General features: G+C 36.9%; 1 protein-coding gene across 1 annotated transcript in view; it reads right to left on the bottom strand.

Annotated features, from left to right (window-relative positions):
- Positions 1–1,072: 1,072 nt before the first annotated feature.
- DOK7 (docking protein 7) overlaps positions 1,073–21,146 on the bottom strand; it is a 71,828-nt gene continuing 51,754 nt past the window's right edge. Inside the window, exons 8-12 of the mRNA XM_074865659.1 lie at positions 17,438–17,480; positions 8,535–8,600; positions 7,393–7,464; positions 4,178–4,330; positions 1,073–2,541 (exon numbers count right to left, since the gene is read on the bottom strand). Coding sequence (XP_074721760.1) covers positions 2,405–2,541; positions 4,178–4,330; positions 7,393–7,464; positions 8,535–8,600; positions 17,438–17,480 — 471 coding nt within the window. The 3' untranslated portion in view covers positions 1,073–2,404. The remainder of the gene's footprint in view (positions 2,542–4,177; positions 4,331–7,392; positions 7,465–8,534; positions 8,601–17,437; positions 17,481–21,146) is intronic.

Genomic DNA, 21,146 nt, shown 5'->3' with positions numbered 1-21,146 from the left:
GAAACAGAAATCTAGAAAGGTACTTACTTCATTTGTGGAAAGCCTTATGGGATAATTATATTATAACATTAACAAAGGCTATAAGCATAAATTTATATCCAGCCATCTCGCTAATCCTAGCTGAAGTTGCTACGACATACACAAATATGTGCATGTAGAGATTCACAGCCCCCTTCAACCTGAAAAACGTATTTTTAAAATTGTGACGACTCCTGTAAGGCCAGCAGCAATCTGATGTCCTTTATTATCATGTTAAAGCTTTACCCATGCTGCAAGTCCAGGATTCAATGCAAGAAATTTTGAGCAACGTACAGAAAGGCAGGCTTTGTAGAGAAACTCTGTAATGTATTTTCCCGGTAAATAGATTTTTATGATAGAAATATTGCAGCTTCATGAAAACACAGCATTTCAGTGCATCAGGCAACCAATGCTCATTTTAAATATTAAATATAAATAGGCACATAGCAAGAGATTTAACCCTGCAAGCCCTCCAAGTGGAGGATCCTTAGTTGAATAGCAGTTCAATTAGATAAATGTGGTCACAGGGAGCTACAGGTACAGGCTTTTCCAGTTGTACTGAGTATGTGTTTAGAAAGAGTTTGCCACTGCCCGTTTGCCAAATAAAAAAAACCTTTTAAATTGGGAAGCTCATAAGAAATATTTCTTTTCCCTTTAGAAATATGCTGGGCTGATAAACAGAAAAGTACATCTTAGCACAGGACAGATGACAGTGGCAACTGTCAACTCTCAAATAATTTTTTCTTATTTGAGAGATTTACATTACTATTGAGGCTACATTCAGACAAATTTATAGGCTAAATTCTGCCTCAAAAACAAACACCTATCTCTTCTTCTAATGACTTAGTGAAACCCTCACTAGAAGAAAACGTTCACTCACCAATATGAATTATAATGTATATCTGAAAAACAGAATAGGGCTGTGATATCGTATTTTAAGAGGACACAGTCAAAAAACCATAATACCCAAGATATCACTCCTGATAACTTCTGGAAGCCAAAGCTGATATGTTATTGCAGGCCAAAAGTTTGGTTTTTTTCTTAAGTACACTGCTTTGTTAGTGTAGTTTCACTGCCGTAACATTTTATTTAAATAACATTTTGTATCAGGACAAATACATAGGACACAAGAATTACATAGACAATGCAACACAAGAAACTAAGTCAAGTTTTGAATCACAATCTCACTGTACAAAAGCAAGATGTCAAATACTTGTGGATAAACCTATATTACATAACATCCTGTTGTGCCTCAATTCTGTAGCATCTCTGAAGACATCATTCTCTTACAGAGAACTGGTTTTATGTTATCTAGAGACAGCAGATAATTATTCAATAGAAGTTTTATCTTCAAAGTGGATGATCTGATTTTGATGCTGGTTTACATTTGGCATAGTTTTGGAGATATAAATAAAGGACTCAATTTTCAAAAGTTAATGTTTCTTTTGAGTACCCTGATTTTAAGATATTCTGAGAAATGTGAGACTTGATTTTCAAAGTGGTACGTATGTTCAGCTCCAGGAAAACTGCTAAGAATTACAGGTACTCAGCAACTATGAAATCAAAGCTTATGGTGTCTAGAACAGGGGTTTTAAGAACAGAAGCACCTAAAATGTCCCTTCACATTACTTTGGTTTACAGGCATAATTAAATAACTTGTTTGTGTGTGCTCTTGTCTGTATTCATACACTTATGCAACCCTGACACTGCAGCTTTTAAATCTGAGCAATTTTAGCCAAAGCTACAGAACTCTTGGTGAGGTATAAAACTGAATTACCCACATGTAAAGTTAAGCATATCCATAAATAAGCATATAAATTGAACAAAACTGTGCCTGCAAAAAATCAGGCACTGAATTTTCTTGCTTTTGTAAGAGTCCATTAACATATTAATAGAGGTTTTACGTATTTTGTACACTCAGATATATACATATATTTTATCAGTAATGTGTGCTTGGATACAAACATACATAAGCACACATGCAAACATATGTGTACACATACCACACACAGACCTCACGTTCCCTTATCTGCACACATACAAGTTCTTTATTTTGAGAGAAAATGCCACCATTTAATAAACACTGGAATTAGTTCCAGGTTCTTCCAGGACTTTAGAATTATAGAAAAAGGTAACTTACGTCTGTCATTGCATATGAAAAAAAAAATGTGGACTTTGCAACCAAATTAAAATAAAAAGAAAGACCACACACCCCCCTCGTGCTACCAGTTTTCCAATTAGGAATCAAGACATTGGAATGAATCTGGTATAAATGCAATAAGCAACGACAGCTTTTTGTATGAGTATCTTTTACAATAAATGTGAATCTTTTGAAAGATAAATTAGTACCAATTTATGGTGAGCAAAAAGTTCTTTCCTAGACAGGTCACTGCTGAGCCCCTTTCTTCTTCTGCTCTAGCTCCTGCAAGCGTTCCTCCCGGCACTGAGCATGCTGCGTTCCCACTTTGTGGGCTGTCTCGGTGGCTGCAATGTCAATCTGTGCATACCGGGATGATCCACTCCCTGAAATACCAAATGAAATCCTGTAAAAGACTATAGCCCTCATATATTCCTGGGTAAAACTGACCAAGGATTAAGCTACTGAGACAGTTCTTCCACAGATTTCCTAGATGATCTTGGTCTTGTCTTAACCAAGCTCTATAATGGGAGTAAGATAATAATGACAACTAAAAAATAACCCTCAAACGCTTTGTTATCTACATACTTTAGCTATCTGTTTTTCTTCAAATGAGCAAATGAACCACTTGTACTTCTGCCCCAGGTTTGAATCTCCACTACTACTCCTCCCAGTAGAAGACAAAATTGAACTCAGCTCTCCCACTTCTGGGAGGCTTCATCAGTAGGCTACTAGTAAGTAAATTAATAACATCTGTTATTTGAAAAGAAAACACCATTGGTAGGGCAGTTGGAAGGGATTCTTCTTGGTCTGAATCAGGCACTATGTGAACATTTACCTGATCAACCACTTCAGCCTCAGACAGAATGACAATTTAGTCCAATAATTGGCAGCAAGGGAGATAAAAGCTGCTCGGTCTGTTCAGGAGCAGAACAGTTCTTTATGGGTGGAGACATACATCTCCAGAGGCTGGGAAAACTTTAGTATGAAAAAATAAAATATTTATGGTCATTGAAGGCACCTTCAAAGTTATACAAGTTGAGCTTGGGAGGGTAATTGACATTTAGGAAAGTTTAACGTCAGTTTATGGAATTCAGCTTTTCATTCTTAATGACTTGGTTCACTGCCTTCAAAATGAAGATAAAACATCACTTCTACATCTCAACAGGGTGTTATATAGAGAACTACATTAAAGTATGGGAGAAGCTTAGAATTACTTAACTACAGCGATATAAACATTTTTTAAAAATGGGAAAAGTGCTACCATTTCAAAATTCATAAACTTGCTGAAATTGAAAGTATAAAAATTAAAATCTCAATAGCTGAAAACTATACATGGAAAATCCATTAATACCAAATGTGAAGTAAATGCCAGATCCTGATTAGGAGCTTTCTGTAAGGAGGAATGCATCTCTGAATGACAATACATGGTAGCTATAATGCATATTTATGTCCTAGTTAAGCATTAGAAGTAAAGTATCCAGATCCAAACAAAAGAATAAAATATTTTTAAAAAATCAAATACTTGGGCTGGCTTCCTCTCTGTAGCACTTTCACATATCCTCATGGAGAGCAGATAAAAGAACACTGTGTTCTATCCTTAGGCATTTGCTGCATGGCTCCAGAGTCAGTATCTTCAGGAGCAAGCCCTGTACACCTACACCCACAGCCCTGTTCCTGAAGCCAAGCAGGAAAAATTAAGCAAGTGTAGTCCTAATATGTGCAATGAAAATCTTGAGAACACGAAGCAAATTACTGTCTGTCAAACACCACAGACACAGAAATGTTCACTTTAGAAGGAGTACATATACAATGCACCTGTCAGAGGGATGCAACATTTTATAGAACTTCAATACTTAAAAATCTTTTCCAAAAGAGTTGACAATTACAAGAACTGCCTCACAAACGTACCAGGGTTCAATTCCTCTGTTAGCAAGAGCCTATGTGTAGATGAGAAACTAAGATTCTCAATACAGTCTGCATTAATGCTTCCTTTGCTGTTTAAATAGTAGACTTCCTTACCTCTTATGCTTGTGCTAGGTTCTTGAAGTTCCAGTTCCATGTAATGAAGTTGTTTTTTGGAAGTAGGGCTGACAGGAATATTAACATAGGTGGCTGTCTCACCATGGGGTCGATCTGATGCAGGGATATCAGCTGAATAACCTACTGCCCCTTCTAAAATAAGTAACATGTTATTATAGACACTGTTTGCAATGACCAATGATACATTTCATAAAAACGTAATGTTCTATCAAATGTTCTGAAAGCAAACATTCAGCAGCAATAACTCAGCTTGCCAAACAGTACATTCCTCAGTTGTAGATGGGACATGGAGAAGACTAAGGATTCTACAGAAAAGATCCTGAGAGACTGATCAAGTCAGGATCTATGCACACGCCACAGACCACAGGCAATGATCTCACTGTGTTGTGACAGAAAGCAAATACTACACAGAAATTTTCAAACAGAATCAATGTATGCAACACTACCTCAACAAGGCTTTCAGCTCTAACTCAGGTTAGTAAAGCCTTAGAGGAAGCAATCTGTTCTAGGAAGATGTGGGCTATTATATGATCCCCAAGAGAGCAACAAAAATCACTAGAAGTTCAGAAAGTATGTCCTGAAAACAGGGACTGAAGAACTGTTTCAAGCATGAGGAAGACAAGCTTGAAGAGACAATATCGACAGCTTCCCTGTACTGAGTTGAAAAAGACAGGAATGATGCCAAGTGGGGACAGACCAAGTAATAAAAGGCTTCAATTGCAGGAAAAAAGTAGAAGATTAGACAGTGGGAAAACCTTTCTTATAATAAAGATCACAAGAACACTAGAGGAAATTCCACAGAGGCTGAAGAATTTCTGCATCTATAATTTCTAAAAAAGAGATAGACTAACATCTACTAGGAAACAGTTTTCTATAAAGTGATTCTGACTTACAGACAACTTTTTTGTCTACTGGACAAATTCTCAAGACCTCTTCTAGCCCTACTTTCAATTATTCAAATCTTGTCAGAAGTGAAACTAAGAGAGAAGGTAGAAGGTTCCATTCACTTGCCAACCAGGCATTTCAGTCCTCAACCCCCTCCTGACATCAGGCACCTACATCTAGTTTTTCAATCCATGAATATCAAGGGAATTCCCAGAATTACCAGGGTTATAGGAGACTCAAATACAAACCTGTATTCTCTGTCTGTTTAGGCAAGGCTTTGAGTTACATTCTCTGTCTTACTCAGCAGGCTAGAAATCACCTGCCTGTCCAGCCCAGTTGAAGTTCTTACCCTTAAACACTTTCTGCTGTTAAGTCAATTCGGGACAAAGGAGTGCAGAGGAAACACGGTATCACTTTCAGGTTCTGCATTTTCCTGAAGTCCTTCCATTCAGCCCTTCCTTGTCCCCGCATAAACTCATATTGAAATTTTATTTGTCCAGATCACTGCTTTTCTTTTCTGCCCATTCAGACACTGTTGAGATGTGAAGGGAGAGGCAGTAGGTGATCAAGGTTTTTTACAGCAGGGGAGAGAATGACCTCTTATAACCAACCAACAGCAGCTGTGAATAACCATTAAGGGGAACTTTTTCTTCTTGGACTGTATTATGAGTACCAGAGATAGTTCATACAATGTCAGGCAACAGTAAGAGTTGTCAGAAGCTAATGGATAATGGAACCTCTCCAGGTTTAAGCTATTTAACTCATTCAAATTAAATCAAAATTTTAAAAGCCTGGAAAGTTGGCCAATTTTCTGACAGATTTTCATAAAGAAAACATAGGAACATCCATGAAGTAACCAAACGCTTTTCTGATGGTCAGACTTCAAGTTGTTGTTCCAAAGCCAGGTGTTAGAAACAAAACAAAAAGGAAAAAAAAAGAAATTAAACAGAGAAATTTCTATATCTTCATCAAACATCATTCTCAAAAATTATTCTCAATTATTCTGTCTAACGTATTTCAAAGATTTTTGCCTGATTGTGTCAAAAAGGATTCAGCAGAACCATAGCATTGAAAACCTGCATCCCAAATAGTTAAAGTTGTAAGCAAATGACAATATTAAGGACTGATACAGAGTCATGAGCAGTCAGGAAGGCAAAGATAATTTTTGAAGTCTTTCTATACGTTGTTAAAGTGACGTAGCAGGAGTTTAAGTGAGGTGTCCTCAAAGCTAGCTAGCATGAAAACTAGCAAACTGCTCTATAGAGCTAGTTGAAAGGTTTCAGGAAGCTGAATGTCATACCTGATGCAGACAAGGCAAGAGATTTTCCTAAAAACTGAAAAAACACACAAGGAGAATAACATATTAATTGGTAAGGCTTTGTCCAAGAAAATCAAAACACACAGAACAAAGAAACCCCTGGCAACAGTCAAATATTCTTCTCAAAGGAAAAAAACAATAACAAAGTTGGGCAAACTGGAATGGAAGGAAAGGAAAAGTCTTCTGTTGTTTAGTCAGTGCTGTTTTAATAGAAACTGTGTTTTCTTTCTAAACATAGAAATACTTGGCTTTTCATTTTTTCTTCAAATAAAAAAACTCAACTCATTAGACACTAAAAACTGGCTTATATTTGTTTGAAGAGAAATGTTTATTTGAAAAGCACAAGACAGTCAAAGCTCCTACTAAGAAAACAAGGCACACACAGAGAGCCTTGGACAAAGACAATGCTTTCAGCCGTCCATTCTGGGTGAACAGAGGTAAAAGATGCTTACAAGAGAGGTCAGAGGACCAGTATTTGAGATCATTATGGAAAGAGGATTTGAGAGTAAAACAGACCAAAATGCACAGTTACAAAATTCTGAAAGAATCATGATTGCTTGAAAAGAAAGGGGCAACAGGTAGGAAGAAAAAAATACAGTTAAGAAAATAAGAGGTGAGGAGTAAAAGAAAATGCAGTGGCACTGAAATGAGGTATAAAAGAAAGGAAAAGATAGCATAATTGAGGAGGGAAGAAAATTATATTTGAAACTTGTGTTCTAGCCTTTCTTTGTTAGTTATTCATATTTTCTACCCTATGTAGGCACCATTTTCATAAACGTGCAATAAATAATGCAGAAAGAAAACCAACACCATAAACAGAGCCCCAAGATAAGTGTGTGTGAGCATGTATGTAAAGTTGACATGTCAAAGGGCACCACCTCAAAAATAAACACATAGAAGAGATCACAAAAAAAAAAAAAAAGGAAATAGAAAAAGAAACAGAAGATGTTAGTGTCTTCTAATGCAACCGGCTCCCAAGATCTTTACTCACCAGGTTCCTCAGAGCTAGTAGGAGTTCCAGGTTCTGCAGGAAGTGCTAGCATCTCATAACCACCTTTAGGACCTAGAATACAGGAATACCGTCCATGGTTTTGGATTTAGAATTTGTACAATGAAAACAAAGCATATGATTTTCTGGTTTTGACTTGTAACCTTCTAACTGGAATAATCACACTGAATAATCTCAGAAAGTATAAACAGTGGTTAGTGTTGTCTTTTCTGTAGTGGTGATGCCAGCATTTTCTAATGAGTGTAACACTAAGGAAATAAACGTTAGGACATTTGTACAAGTATTCACACTGAAGGGCACTGAAGTCAACAGTATGTTTTGCTGTACATCAATGTGGGAGCAAAGCTGTGTTGAATGCATGAATCAGGGAGAACTGTGTGGGTGATCCTGGGAGCATCTGGAAGACTCTTGTTAAAATTCCACCTCCAGCATGATGGATAACTTCTTGATTTCTAACAAAGCTCTGAAGAAAATGCTTAAACTAGCCCTTCCAAAGATAACTTTGCTTTCCAAGTGCAAATCATCATCTTTGCAAGAAGCCACATTGCACAGCATCACCAGTGCTTCCAGAGCACTAAGCTGAAAAAAGACACCCAGGTTCTCTCACGATCTCAGTCTCCATCCTAGTTCAAACAAGGCAAGCTAAAAAGCTATGTCCATAGAATGAACATATTGGGATTAATTCTGAATGACAAACACTCATCATTTTATCTGATGGTGTTGGCTCTTTCTCTATTATCACGAAGAAGTATCTTTAAATGTGGTAGGTTTTTTTTCCCACCATGTCATTGCTAGGGTACAGGATTTCTCATGGCCCGAGGTGGGTTTTTTTGGTGGGTGCCCTTTGTTAAAGTGCTGGCAGCATATTACTGCTGTGAATAAGATTACTGCCTATGCTCTGACACTTATCTCATCTGTCACTGCCTCTTCTAAACTTATCCCATCTGTCAATGCCTTTCTAACTAAAACCCTGCAATGCAAAAAACCCAAAGAAATGCATAAGTCTTACAATAGAGAATCAAGTAATGTATTACCTTTAACATTTTACGACGTTTAAAACAATTTAAGCTTACATTAATTTAAATTTACATGCACACACACACCTCGGAACCACTTACACTTACCAGCTTGTAGACTGTGCCCTCTATATACTTTCAACGACCCAGAAGCTGCCATGACAGAAGCACCACCTGCTTTCAAAGACAGATATTCACATTAAATCTAAATACTTGTTGCTATGATTAGATATCTGCTGTGCATCAGCATTTTTAGTAGATGATTCTGAAACATCAAGAAAAATTTCAATAAGAATTACAAGTCATTCTTCATTTAAGCACTATTTCTTTTTCTGCTAAATTCTGTATCCTGAAATTGTGGCACTATAATCTAATTTTGTTGGTTTTTTTCTTCAGAAAGGATGCCTTCTATAAAACTTCAGGATACTGGCCTCCCTGTTTGGGGTGAATACTACCTTACTCACAGAGATAGTTGTCTTGAACTGAGAAGTCAAATGGCAATGAAAACTGAGAGGGGAGTTGCCTTTGCAATCCATAACGTAGCTTTGGCAACCACAGAGTTTAAAGTGTTCATTAAAATGTCATCAGGCTGGATCCAAAACCTATTAAAGTTAATGGGACAAACTGTACACTTCACACTTCAGTAGTCTACCACCCAGCTTTAGACATGCATGAACTGGGGGAAGGTGAAGGGCAGATGAAGGATCTAGCTTCCATGGGGTTTGAATCCAGGTCATAGCTGGTTCCTGTGAAATACCGTTCCAAGTGTTACAGCCAGGAAAGCTTTACCGAGGCCATGTCAGATGGCACAGTCAGTCTCCTTTCCCCAGCCCTATTCAGATCAGCAGGAAGCTGTCCCACGTACAGTATTAGATATGGAAGTTTGAGGAAACAAGAGCTGGCAACTTGGAAACCTACAGTGGTACGCATGTAGTGTGGTTTGTCTACATACACACATCCCTTCTTTATTTAACCAGCAGATTAATCAGCATTATACCTACCTGTTCGGTTAGCATTATCCCTATCCAGCCACGAATGTCTCGTCTCTACTGTTGTCACTGTGAGCACCTTAATCAAGATGAGTGGCATTTACTTCCTCACATGAATATTTTTGAGAGAGCTTCTTGTGCAAGTAAATGGTACTTAAAAGAAATAAGGTAGGAGGCTGTGCTTATGAGTAACCCTGTCACTGGTGACAGGGCAGCTGTGCCATGTGCTGCTGGGTGTTAGGGATCAGGTATAAAATTAACACTCTCTTCTAAACTGATGAATAGTCTCTGAACAGGTGAGACACTTCTCTGAAAGCTGTTTTTAACATAGCATCCAAAAATTACCATAATTCTTATGCAACATGAAGAAATTCTGTAAGATAAATAGCAATCTCAAATATCTAAGAAAACTGCATGACCTAGGAACCTAAAGAAAATGGCAATTTCTTAATTTTTTCCCCTGTATAAAGTATATATTTATACAATTTTTTTCCAAATCTAATAATTTCCAAGCTTATAAAATTATTCCTACACTTTTATAAAATAAATAAAAACCACAGATTATTTCCCTTAATGAGGACAATGGATTAAAAAAATAATAAACACCTATTTCAGAAGTGTGCAACTGAACCAGAACCTTTAGTTTTGTAGTCTTTGTGTACACAAAAGCATATGTAGGGTAATCCAAGGCTACCAAAACAATTTTCAAGCATACCATACTGAGAAACTAATCTTGTATTTTAACAAATGAGACCAGATTGTAGAACCTTTACATACTCTGGTGAGGACTTAACCACTAAAAACATTGTCTGAAATTTTGTTTTTAACAAGACTGATGATAAAAATAAATGCAAAAATAGGACAGCCCTGAACTAGCTGATTTACTTATATTTTCACTTTAACTGATTTTCCTTTTCCTCACCTCAGAGCATCCTGTCTCTGCATTATTAAACATATCAGAATGCACTTTATGCAGCTGAAAGCCTTACCTTACTTTGAAGAAAGACTACAGCTTTATGCTAATTGCAGCTTCATCCTAAAACTGGTGTGGGGTTGGTTTTTTTTCTCCCTCAAAAACTTAATGCAATTCAGCAGAAAGGAAACATGGATTTTTAAGCAACATTTTTAGGATTTGTGGAAAGCACACAGGACAGGAAAGGAGATTTAAAACAATAAGATATTCCAATCCATTTATGGCCAAGTTGAAGTTTTCCCATTGGAGTTCATTTAAAAGAACTATGTTAATGCTTCAGGATTTGACCTGTGGCATTTTCTTCACTTTCAAATCTGGCAACTAACAAATATTTACATAGTCAAATCTCTCATGGAATTTTATTGAAGCTTTGAACTGCGTCATATAAACACATGTCAACAGAGATCGACCTAGATATTTTCTTCCTTCTTCTTTACTGTTACCATATACACTGGTTTGTTTCTCATTTATGAATCCTAGGATAACACTTGTAGGAATGGAAAAAGCAAGTTAGCAAGATAAATTTCTGAACATATAAAGCATCCAGCAGGAGACAGATGTTCCCTTCCATCAGTCTTTTCATCTTACAAGGGATTGTTAAGAATAATTTTTTCAGTTTCCCCTGCCATCCAGCTCTGTGTGGCTGACTTGCTCAAGTCTTTGTTAAAAATGAGTAGCTCATCAAGAGTTATTTCTGTTCTACTTTCCTCAATGTGTAAGAGGAAGAAGATACTAAAATGTGACAAAAATAAAATAAGCTGCAGAATATTTTGCATTCTTACATATGATTAGACTCAAATGTCTGATGTAGCTCAATGAAGACAACCACTGTTTGAAACATTTTTCTAACTTCACAGTCATTTCTTTATGCCCACTCTTCAAAAATAAGCAGTTTACAGCACATGTGCTACAAAAAAGAGCCATGAAAAAAAAAGAACAAATGAGATGGAAGCTGGAATACATGCTATAAGCTGAACCCAGCCAGTTTACATTTTCAAATCCTGTCACCTATCATTACATGGCCAGTGAGCAGACACACGCAACACGGCACTGCATTTACCAAGTGATCACTTCTTACTGCCCAGCCTCTACTTTGCCTTCAGAGAGTAGGTCACAAACTCTGCATGTCTGGGCTATTAGATTTGCTGACAAAGAGTCAGGACAGAAGAAAACACTATGCTCTGCAGCGAATTCTTGCTTCTTGTTGAATTAAAGCTACCTTTACTATGAAGTACTTTGATCCACTCAGCCAAGCAATATTTCCATCTCCTCCTTTGAAAACAGATACCTTAGTTAAAAGAGCATCCAAAATCTAGAGCTACTGATTGACAGGAGAAATACTGCAAGTACACCAGGAGGTTTTTTCATGTAAATGTAATAGAAGACTTCCTGGTGCTGTATAATTGCCCTTTAAAACTTCCCTAAGTTTGTTACTCTTCAATTGTCAAAGTGACTTCATATATTTTCTGCTATACAAATGGTACTATCTGCAATACATAAAAGCTGACAGGGATGCTTAAAAATGCTTACTTGCTCTACAGATTTCACTGTATTTGGAAATGCCTCCTGTCTCTCTAACAGTCAATTTCAGAAGTAGTAGAATCACTCAAAATTAGAAATGCATTCAAGCACACTGACTTTTCAAATATTGCTCTACAGAGATGCCTGTTTAGCATGTCCAAAAGAATCACAGAGGATCTAACTACTTCTAGCTATTATTCATCTTTCCATGCTGTAGTGCCACTCCAGCCCAGCTTCCCATCCTTAAAAATGCAAAAAGTGTTAAGCTAGAATCATTACCATTTTCCTGTACCAGGAAACTCAGTGTCTGTTTTTTGAAAAATATAGCTTCAAAGATGCTTTACATACATTTACTCCAAAAATCTTGATGAACCTGAAGCTCAGGATCTATACTGGCCAAGAATGAAGGCCACATAATGTGTTTCCTTAATAGAAAAAAAGAAAAAAGCTGAAATAATCACTAAGTTTGCAAAAGAGGTTCCTCACCTTTGTGTTCTAGAAGGTCAGGATATGTAATTTCCCCAAATTTCAGTGTCAAAGAAGGTATGGGGAAGCAAATCAGGAATACAGAAAAGACAGTACTAGAGGGTCACAGTGGCATGGACTTATGACCTTCCATCACACCCAAGACAGGCAACAGGAACCTTCTGGATTTACTCAGCCCCGAGTATGAAGCAGCAGCATTTGGATCATTCACTAGCACATGTTTTCACCACAGGGAGGTTTGGTTTTTTTCCCTCCTGTCCAGCCCCTAGTAATTCAGATAGTCACTAAGGCCAAGGTTAGCTTGTAAATGCAATACATATTTTAATCAGCTTTTTCTGACCTATTTTTCTTCCCCTACAGAATTATTTTGAGTGCACTTATAAAACACAATCAATAAAGAGCATGCCATATTATGGCAGGGTTTTCTTAATCAGTTTCTTGTTATAATAATGCTCTTCTGTTACAGCATTTAGCCTTGTGAAGTATGAGAGATTTATGGTGGACACTGTTCAGCCCACGTCCTTTACTAGCTCAATAAAAGGATCATAGTATACCTAGTCTTCCTACTCTGAAGAGGTGACAACACATTTCCCGAAAAAAAAATTGTGAATTATAATTATTTTCAACCTAAGCAACAACCACCAACACAGTATGGCCCAGATTCTTCTTTCTCACTGCTCTCAATTAGTTCCTTGAAAGCTTACTCCTAAGCTTGGAATAGAAGTACTAGGCTGTATAGGTTCACAATAACAATTTTAAAAATGCATGAAAGAAAGTCTATTTTTCCATCATAAAAGCTAAGCTGTCAGACAACTGAGTTCATTTCAGCACCCATCAACTGTTATATACTTAATTTTACTCTTTCTTTTTATCTCCCTACCTTGACTCCATACCTACCTAAGAACAATTTAATAGAGCTACAATGTTCATAATCAGCATTCAGCTGACATTTCAGCTGAATTCCAATCCACAGCATTTTTTTAATGTTTATTCCTTAATTCATCCTCTCAGAACATTTCCCATCAAGCATTGCGTAGGTTTGGCATTACAAGCACAGAGGTTGTCAGATAGCAGGAGTGTCTTTTGCAATGGTGATAAATTTGCTCCTGTGGAATATGGAAAAAATGGAACCACACAGACAAAAAACCCCCGAGAAGATAATTTAAGAGTCACAAAACTTAACAATATTAAAGCACACTGCTTCCGTGGGAGGATATTTGTTAACCTATTTTCCCATTCAACTATTGATTTTTGTAATGCCAGACCCTGCAGCACAGAAATACAGGGAGATCAGACCTCTCAGTACAGAAATTTGAGTGTTGAAATGCCCAAAGTTGGGCCTGGCTCCTGGGAATGCCTAGGCAATCAGCTTCCCTGTAGCTAATGGGAAGGGACAAAAGTTTCTGAAATATGATGCATAAAGCCTGCATGAAATGCCTTCTGCAGGGATTGCCGAGGGTCCCTAAGCACTTCTGCAAACCCATTCCAGCTCTCAACTTAGCTTCTCTAAATAGCAGTCTTGGGATTCAGACCACTCAGTTCACTTGGAAGGGTTGGCAACTAAGAACAGAAATAGTGGTATTCCCTATCCCATTGTCCCCCAAAAATCAACCTCATGGTTTAACTATCATTCAGAAAACAGGACAGCTGTGACAGAGTTCTACTCAACTGAGAAAATCCAAATGTTTGAAGGAGAGCATGAAGACATTACAAGTAAGAGTTAGAAGTTTCTATCTAAGCTGTTACAATGAACTAGGAAGGAGCAACAGATTTAAATAACGGGCCTAAATCATAGTGAGAAAGACCACAACTGTTAGGAAACTGTTAGGAAATATGTTCTAAATGTAAGAATAGCAAAGGACTTCGAATGATTTAAAGTGGATTAAGGATTCTCATTGCAGAACATGCTAAACAAACACCTGTCAGACACACACACAGAAGTACATCCTAACCTCAAGGCAGAGGCTTCAGCTAGACAACCTCTTCAGCCCCGTTTTTCCTACAGTACTTTGTTTTACAGTACCAGAAAGACAATCAAGATAATGACCTGTGAAGGTATGTGCTGTCCTTTGGTTCCACCTCGCAACACTGAATGTGCATCTCATTTACGATCCTTTAACTCAAAGCACCTAAGCAGCTCCTGAGAAAAGGACCTACATACATAGCTCTGAAACTGCATCCACTAGATCATGCCACAGAATTTCTTAAGCATTCATGAGAAACTCTGTATAGGACCCATTAGAACTTCTTAGACCAAATGTACTAAACCTAGGTGCCTCCAGAATCTAGCAGTCTCAGAAATACGGAAATCTGAATCATATTTTTGAACCTCTATCCTGTTATGGTATTTCAAGGTCCATAATAACAATAAATGCAGTCTACTATACTTAAGACCATTAAGGCATTCCCACATCATACAACTCCAAAGAATCCCTTACCTTGATCTGTAGTACAAAGCTATGATAACAATGGAAACGCTTTCCTCCTACAAATGCAAGCAGTCTAATTCAGCCACGCTAATCAATCTTTATGAAGTTATTTATAACAAAGGCAAATTATTTAAACCAGAATTAAATGATTCACCCCAACATGGTTTTTTCCATGTAGTAATACACTTCAGAATTGTTGCCGCATTTATGAACACTTTTCAGCTTGCCATTAGAATTAGACACATTTCTCTGAAGTTGCTGAGTCGATTGCTCAGCATACATAGCTAACAGTAGAAAGAGAGTATCATCACCTACATTCACTACCAATAAACTAAAAAATATTTAAACAATTGATCCGGACTCTTTAACTCCATTTCTTGCTACGGAACTGAGGCATTCAAGAGGAAACATATTGTACAGAACATGTGGGCACCTGTAGCACTGGAAGAAGTGGGTTTGCATTCATACAGTATGTTTGAATTAAAATACAGTACAGTTCTTTCTGTGATAAAAAAGAAATGTCTTTATGACTAAGTGGACTGCTACACCAGCAAATATAACTGTGTATTGGGTCATTGTACAATCACTGATGCTAGTAGAGGTATCTTGCCATGTACATGCGCAAGACAGGTTTTGAAAGTACCCCAAATTACTGTGCCCTTATGTTATCATCAACAATGGATTAAAAGATCATAATAGAGAACCATAGAAAAGTTCTAATGCTGTTCCTTTAGTCAAACAGAACTGTTTGAATGAATTCGCAGCACCCAGGGACCTTCAGTTAATGGCTTGGATTAAAGATGGTGGAAGCAAAACATTCACAGGTTACAGTATTATTTTGAAAGCTTTGCAATGCCAAGTTCATTATACTTGAAATGTTCACATATATAAAAGACAATACTTTAAAATGCAATATTTGAGGATAATAAATATGTGACAAGACAGAGAAAGCATAGGTTTCCTTTGTATTCTGAAAAATAGTGTAGTATTGAAGAATAAAGGTATATAATGAGAGCATTTAAGAGATGAAATCCCACAAAGATAGCTAAAAACTTCAGTCACTGGCTTTAGATGCAGCATTTGTCTAAAATATTTATACTTATTCCAGCAAGTATTCAGCTTTTTTCTTAAACAATATTTTCCCAGTGTACCAGACATGAAAACCCACCCACTCAAATTTCTTCAGTCTTGTATTTTCCTTTTCTGTTGATTTAAAAATCTGTCCTGTATTCCTACATTTCCAATTTGCTTAATGATAGGTTTTATCAAAACAGCTGACTCCTTCATCTGCATGAATAGTCTGAGATTAAGTTTTTGTCAGATATTGTTTGCATCCACAATTAATTTGCCACGGAAATTTATTCAGAAATAATGCTGTGCCCACCACATGAAGCTATAGACCCAAGTTCCCCTGTATTTACACACACTTTAGTCATACGTGCTCTGGTTTCCTTGGGTCGATTAGAGGACTAGAAACCTGAGTACCAGAAGGAAAGATAAAATTAGAGTTAATGATCCAATTTGTGCTTCTACTTACACCTCTATAAATCAAGAGTAATTCCACTGACTCTAGTGGAATAACTAGGAGCAAGATCTGCTAAATGCTTCTAGATTTTCTCCTGCTAAGACAGACAACGGAATAGAGTTACTTCTAACCTTCTCCAGAGACACCTCCTGATTCTAGGTATCTTACTGGATTTGTTCACACAAGTATCAATCAGCTATATTTCTTTATGTATTTGCCAAGGTTTTTAAAAGTAATAAAGAAACTCAAGCACAAAGAGCTGTTCTACGTCTATCGGAAGCAGGCAACCTGAGAAATTTAATGGATCTGCTGAATTATCAGGTAAACAATTTAAGGAATATAAAAACATTTAAGATACTAAACAACTTATTTGCAGAGATCTCTCCAGGGACTAAGATGGAGACAGTACACAAAACCAAATGCTTACGAAATGTTATCTTTGAAGTAAAATGATGACACAAAAGGTGCCAGACCAGTTTGGCTACATTAGACAGAGAACTCCAGATGCCCAACGCATTCTACTCATGGGCAGATTTACAATGCAAAGAGAGTCAGTGTGTTACCTTTGCCTAAATAATCTTTCCAGGCCAGATACTCAGTCTCCTCCCTTTTCTGATTTTGTTGATCAATCAGTAATTCCTCTGACATGAGAGAAGCATTTCTATGTTGCCTCTGGTAAGGATCCATTCCTGTGGTTTTGTGTTATTTAAAAAACCGGGTATACACACGGAACATATAAATCAAGTTTCCCCTTGGTGTTAATATAGCCTAAAAGGAACACTTTCATGACGCTCAATTATGTAAGTAGAAAAAGCACTAAAAGTCTTCATATAGAAACTGACAACTTCAAACCTCTTTAGATTACAAAAGGGAAAATCAAATATATTAATCTTTGCAACCAAAGATACTACAGATTACAATGTATTTCCTAATTGTCAGTCATGAATTGCAGCAGCAAAACCAACCACAAACAGGATACTTCTCAATATAGTCTTTAGTTCTGCTTCCATAAATCTTCTGTTTCTCTCATCACAATTTGAGACTTAAACATTATTCTTTAACAAAGCAAATAACTAAATGGCTCCTACCTGGTATAGCTGGTAAGACTCCAGACTGTAATATTGCTGTTCCCTAAAGAAAACAGAAAATTTTAGAATGAAAAATCTTTACAAGGAACAGGAGCTTTACAAAATATAGGAAGAATGGCAGAGAAATCACCTCACCATCATAAAAGCTTAACAAGTGGTTTTAAAATCCAGAATAGACACAAAGGTGCTCAGACTTGAAGCATGTAAAAACTTAGTTGCAAAACCTTCGTGTACCTTAGTAAAAGCTAACTAACTTGGCTTTGGATGCTTTGCACAACTGTAGCAGGCACAGTGAAGCTTAGCACTATTGAATCAGTCCTGAATTAAACAGCAAAAATCAAGAAAATTCAATATTCAGAGGAAGATGATATCAAGTCAGAGTAACAGCATTAACAGATGTAAATTAAAGCCATGCCTATATTCGCTTAAAATGGTAGGTGCTGCGAGCAGGCTGAAGCCTGGTGTGCTTCTGACACAGCTCCATAAAACCAACACAGAGCTTCAATTGACTTCAGACTGCCTACAAACCCCACCTGTGACATCAGGGTCTTTCTAGAAAACCTTTTTGCCATCTCAGATGTTTCACATTGTTCGTACCATGGTGGTACAATGGCAGCTGGGGCACATCAAAGCAGTCAGGCACAGAGTACCAGTGCCCGTTCACACTTAAGGGTAAGCGTGTTCCAAAACACGCTTGCAGGCCAGGTTTCTCCCCAGCTATACTATCTATGTCAGTCAAAGCTGATCTGGATGGCACTCTAGCACTTCCATCTCCAGATAGAATCAAGGCTGCTCTTGCATGGCAACATCAAGGTAGGCTGTGAAGTCAGTCTGGTCTGTGCTGCTGACCACCACTCTGCCAGAGAGATCTCTTTTATTCCTGTGATCTTGGTGAGAAGGAGAATTCATCATCATGATCCATTCTTTTTGACAAATAAATGTATCTTCTGGACTTCGAAGTGGAAAAACATTATATACCTATTGGAGCTGAGCAATAACAACGCTCAATTCCAAAGCAATAGAATTCCATATTATATTGACACCTGACAGGAATTTTCTTCACCTAAATACACAGACTTGTGGCCTGTGATAGCTCTCTGTTTCCTATGCTTTCTTACAAAGTGGTGGCTTTTCAGATGCACTCAGGACTTTACATACACATTACATATATCTTCCCCCTACACAGGCACTGTGCTGACTTCCCAAAATTTCTCAATAGAATACGTAATAGTTTATTTACTTATTATCCATGTAGAAGTTCAAGTCATACTAATTCCTGCACAACATTTTCTTAAGGCAAACATATTAAGACTCAAAGCTCATTACATGTCACCATCACAAAAAACTGTCAGAGCCAGCAACTAGATCCAATTTCAGTTAAAGTAGAAAGGCTTTCTTTGGTTTTGATGCATCTTGCAACGAACCAGAAAAAGATTAGAAAAGATCACACTGATTCTGTTTCAGCCAGTAAAATATACATTAAAAGTGCTTACTTGGATCAACTGGGGAGAGGTAAGTTGTTTTTTTTAAACACAGTTTTGAAATCTGCAACACAGAACAACTTTCAACAGTGTAATAACACACAACATACAAGATGTTTCTGCCTGATCCTGTTGCAAACACGGAATATACAGCTTCAGTATTTACTTGAGCTTTTATGCTAGCTGTATAACTTAATATATGAGACACTGAATTTGAGCAACTGTTTAGAGCAGAAGTAGAAGGGAGGGGGAGGAAATCAGAAACATGGCCAAGATTTCATTTCTAAAAGAGAAAAAACATCCCACAGCATTTCAGAAAAAGAACATTTTATTAATTTAACCGTAGTGGATGTTTCTATATTCTATTCGTTTCTATAGTTACCATGTACCACCACAGAAGTTGCTGCTTTCATTTGGGGAATATGCAGAAGTATTTGCACAGATAAAGGACAGAGGACTTTCAAGTCCATTACAAGCAGAATTCTGTATATTTAGATAACTATTTTTCCATTACAATAGCATTTCTATTAATTGTTCCCACTATTATTTATAGCAGACTTGAAAAATAGTTTTTTCCTGCCCCCAGTAACTTATTAAGAGTTTGCTAATACAAAATACCAAAACATCATTTCCCTGAGTTTGGTTATGTCTGTGGATGTAAAGCCGATTATGTTGCCTCTGAAGCTAGCTTACTTAATGGAATAGAAAGTGGCAGACTGCAGTGTTGAAAAGCATAAAAATCAAATCTTGCTAGTAAGAAAAGATCTCATAATTTTCTGGTAACTTTTTGCTTTAAAAAAAAAAAAGCTTTGGGGGGGCGGACTAACTTGTGGGGTATGGAAGGGAACCATATGTTACTTAGTTCACAAAGTCAATCAAAAATTGTTTTGGGAGGTGAAAAAAAATTATCTTCCTCACCTTTGCCTCTAGATTCATTAATCTGCACAGCCTTGCTGTCATTCAGGTCATGGGCTTAATACATGAAACTAGATAGCAAGCTGGAAAAACATTTTTAACTCTCTTTCTATAATTCATTATACATCAGAATATTCTGCATTATGGCCAAAAAATGATAGAAATAAAGGATAGAAAGGAGAAAACCTGAACGGAGGTTGAAAGCTCTTTGAAGAAAGTACAGCATTTTGGTTCTTTGTTTATACATAATCTCCGAGAGGGAAATCCTCTTTCATCCTTACAGATATTACGAGCAACAGTAATGCAAAGATACAAAGAATAAACTGAATATTTTTATAATGATCGGTTTTCTTCTCACCTTATAGCAAAGTTGTTATTTACAAAATAGCACAGGTTCCTACTTGCTAAACAGCTTTGCTCTCTCTGTAAATTCAAGTTATAACTACTTGATTTACTTGCAAATTAAGTTTTGCTGTTTTTCCCTCCTCTCAGAGTTGCACAAGCTTAGCACTTCTGCAAGAATGAGGATTAAAAAGTCAGCAATGCCAAACTGTTAAAAAAATTTAAGTTGCAGAAACTTTTTTTTGTTGATGTGCTGCTTAATGAAAGTTAAAATCAATCAGCAGGGCTTTCTGACCTCTGAAGGTGAGTGGGAATTCAAACCATCATTGCCTTTTGTTCTGCACATCATATATGACATGGAAATAACTGAAAATTAAAGAGAGATCATTTTGTTAACATAAGTACAGTTTGTTCAACAATGGAGTCTTATTTCATGCCTGGTACTCCTAGGCACTCCTACAAAATAAATTCTAAAATTTTTTTCATAAAATTGTACAAATTAGGTAAGATGACAAAATTGATAAAGGCTAGACAGATAATATCAAATAAATATACTTTCAAAGTCATTATTAGAAGAATAGATTATACTTGACAAAGAAACGCAAAAAGGCAAACATAAGTTAGATGTGTGAAATTACATCAGACGTGGGACACTGATAAAATACCACTGAAATTATAGGGAATAGATGAAAGACAACAAATTACTAAAAGAATTAGATGTGATTAGATAAAAAATGAGTCTGAGATAATAACAAAACCAAAACTAGCCTTTTGTTATCAAGTGATTTTTCCAGTCTCTAAGATTGTTGTCTTCATTTTAATTTCAATATATCATATTCTATTCTTTCTGCAACTCTGAGGCCTCGTGCTGCAATCCTCTGTAAGGCAGAGCCTTCACTAACTTACAGTGGCTACCACTAAGGCAACTTAGCAGAAACAACAGTACCAGAGACTTAAAAGCTATCTTTTTA

The sequence above is a fragment of the Strix uralensis genome, chromosome 4 (genome assembly GCF_047716275.1).
Source record: "Strix uralensis isolate ZFMK-TIS-50842 chromosome 4, bStrUra1, whole genome shotgun sequence".
Taxonomy (NCBI): Eukaryota; Metazoa; Chordata; class Aves; order Strigiformes; family Strigidae; genus Strix; species Strix uralensis.
The sequence above is the reverse complement of the archived record's forward strand: the minus strand, read 5'-3'. Positions and strand labels throughout refer to the sequence as shown.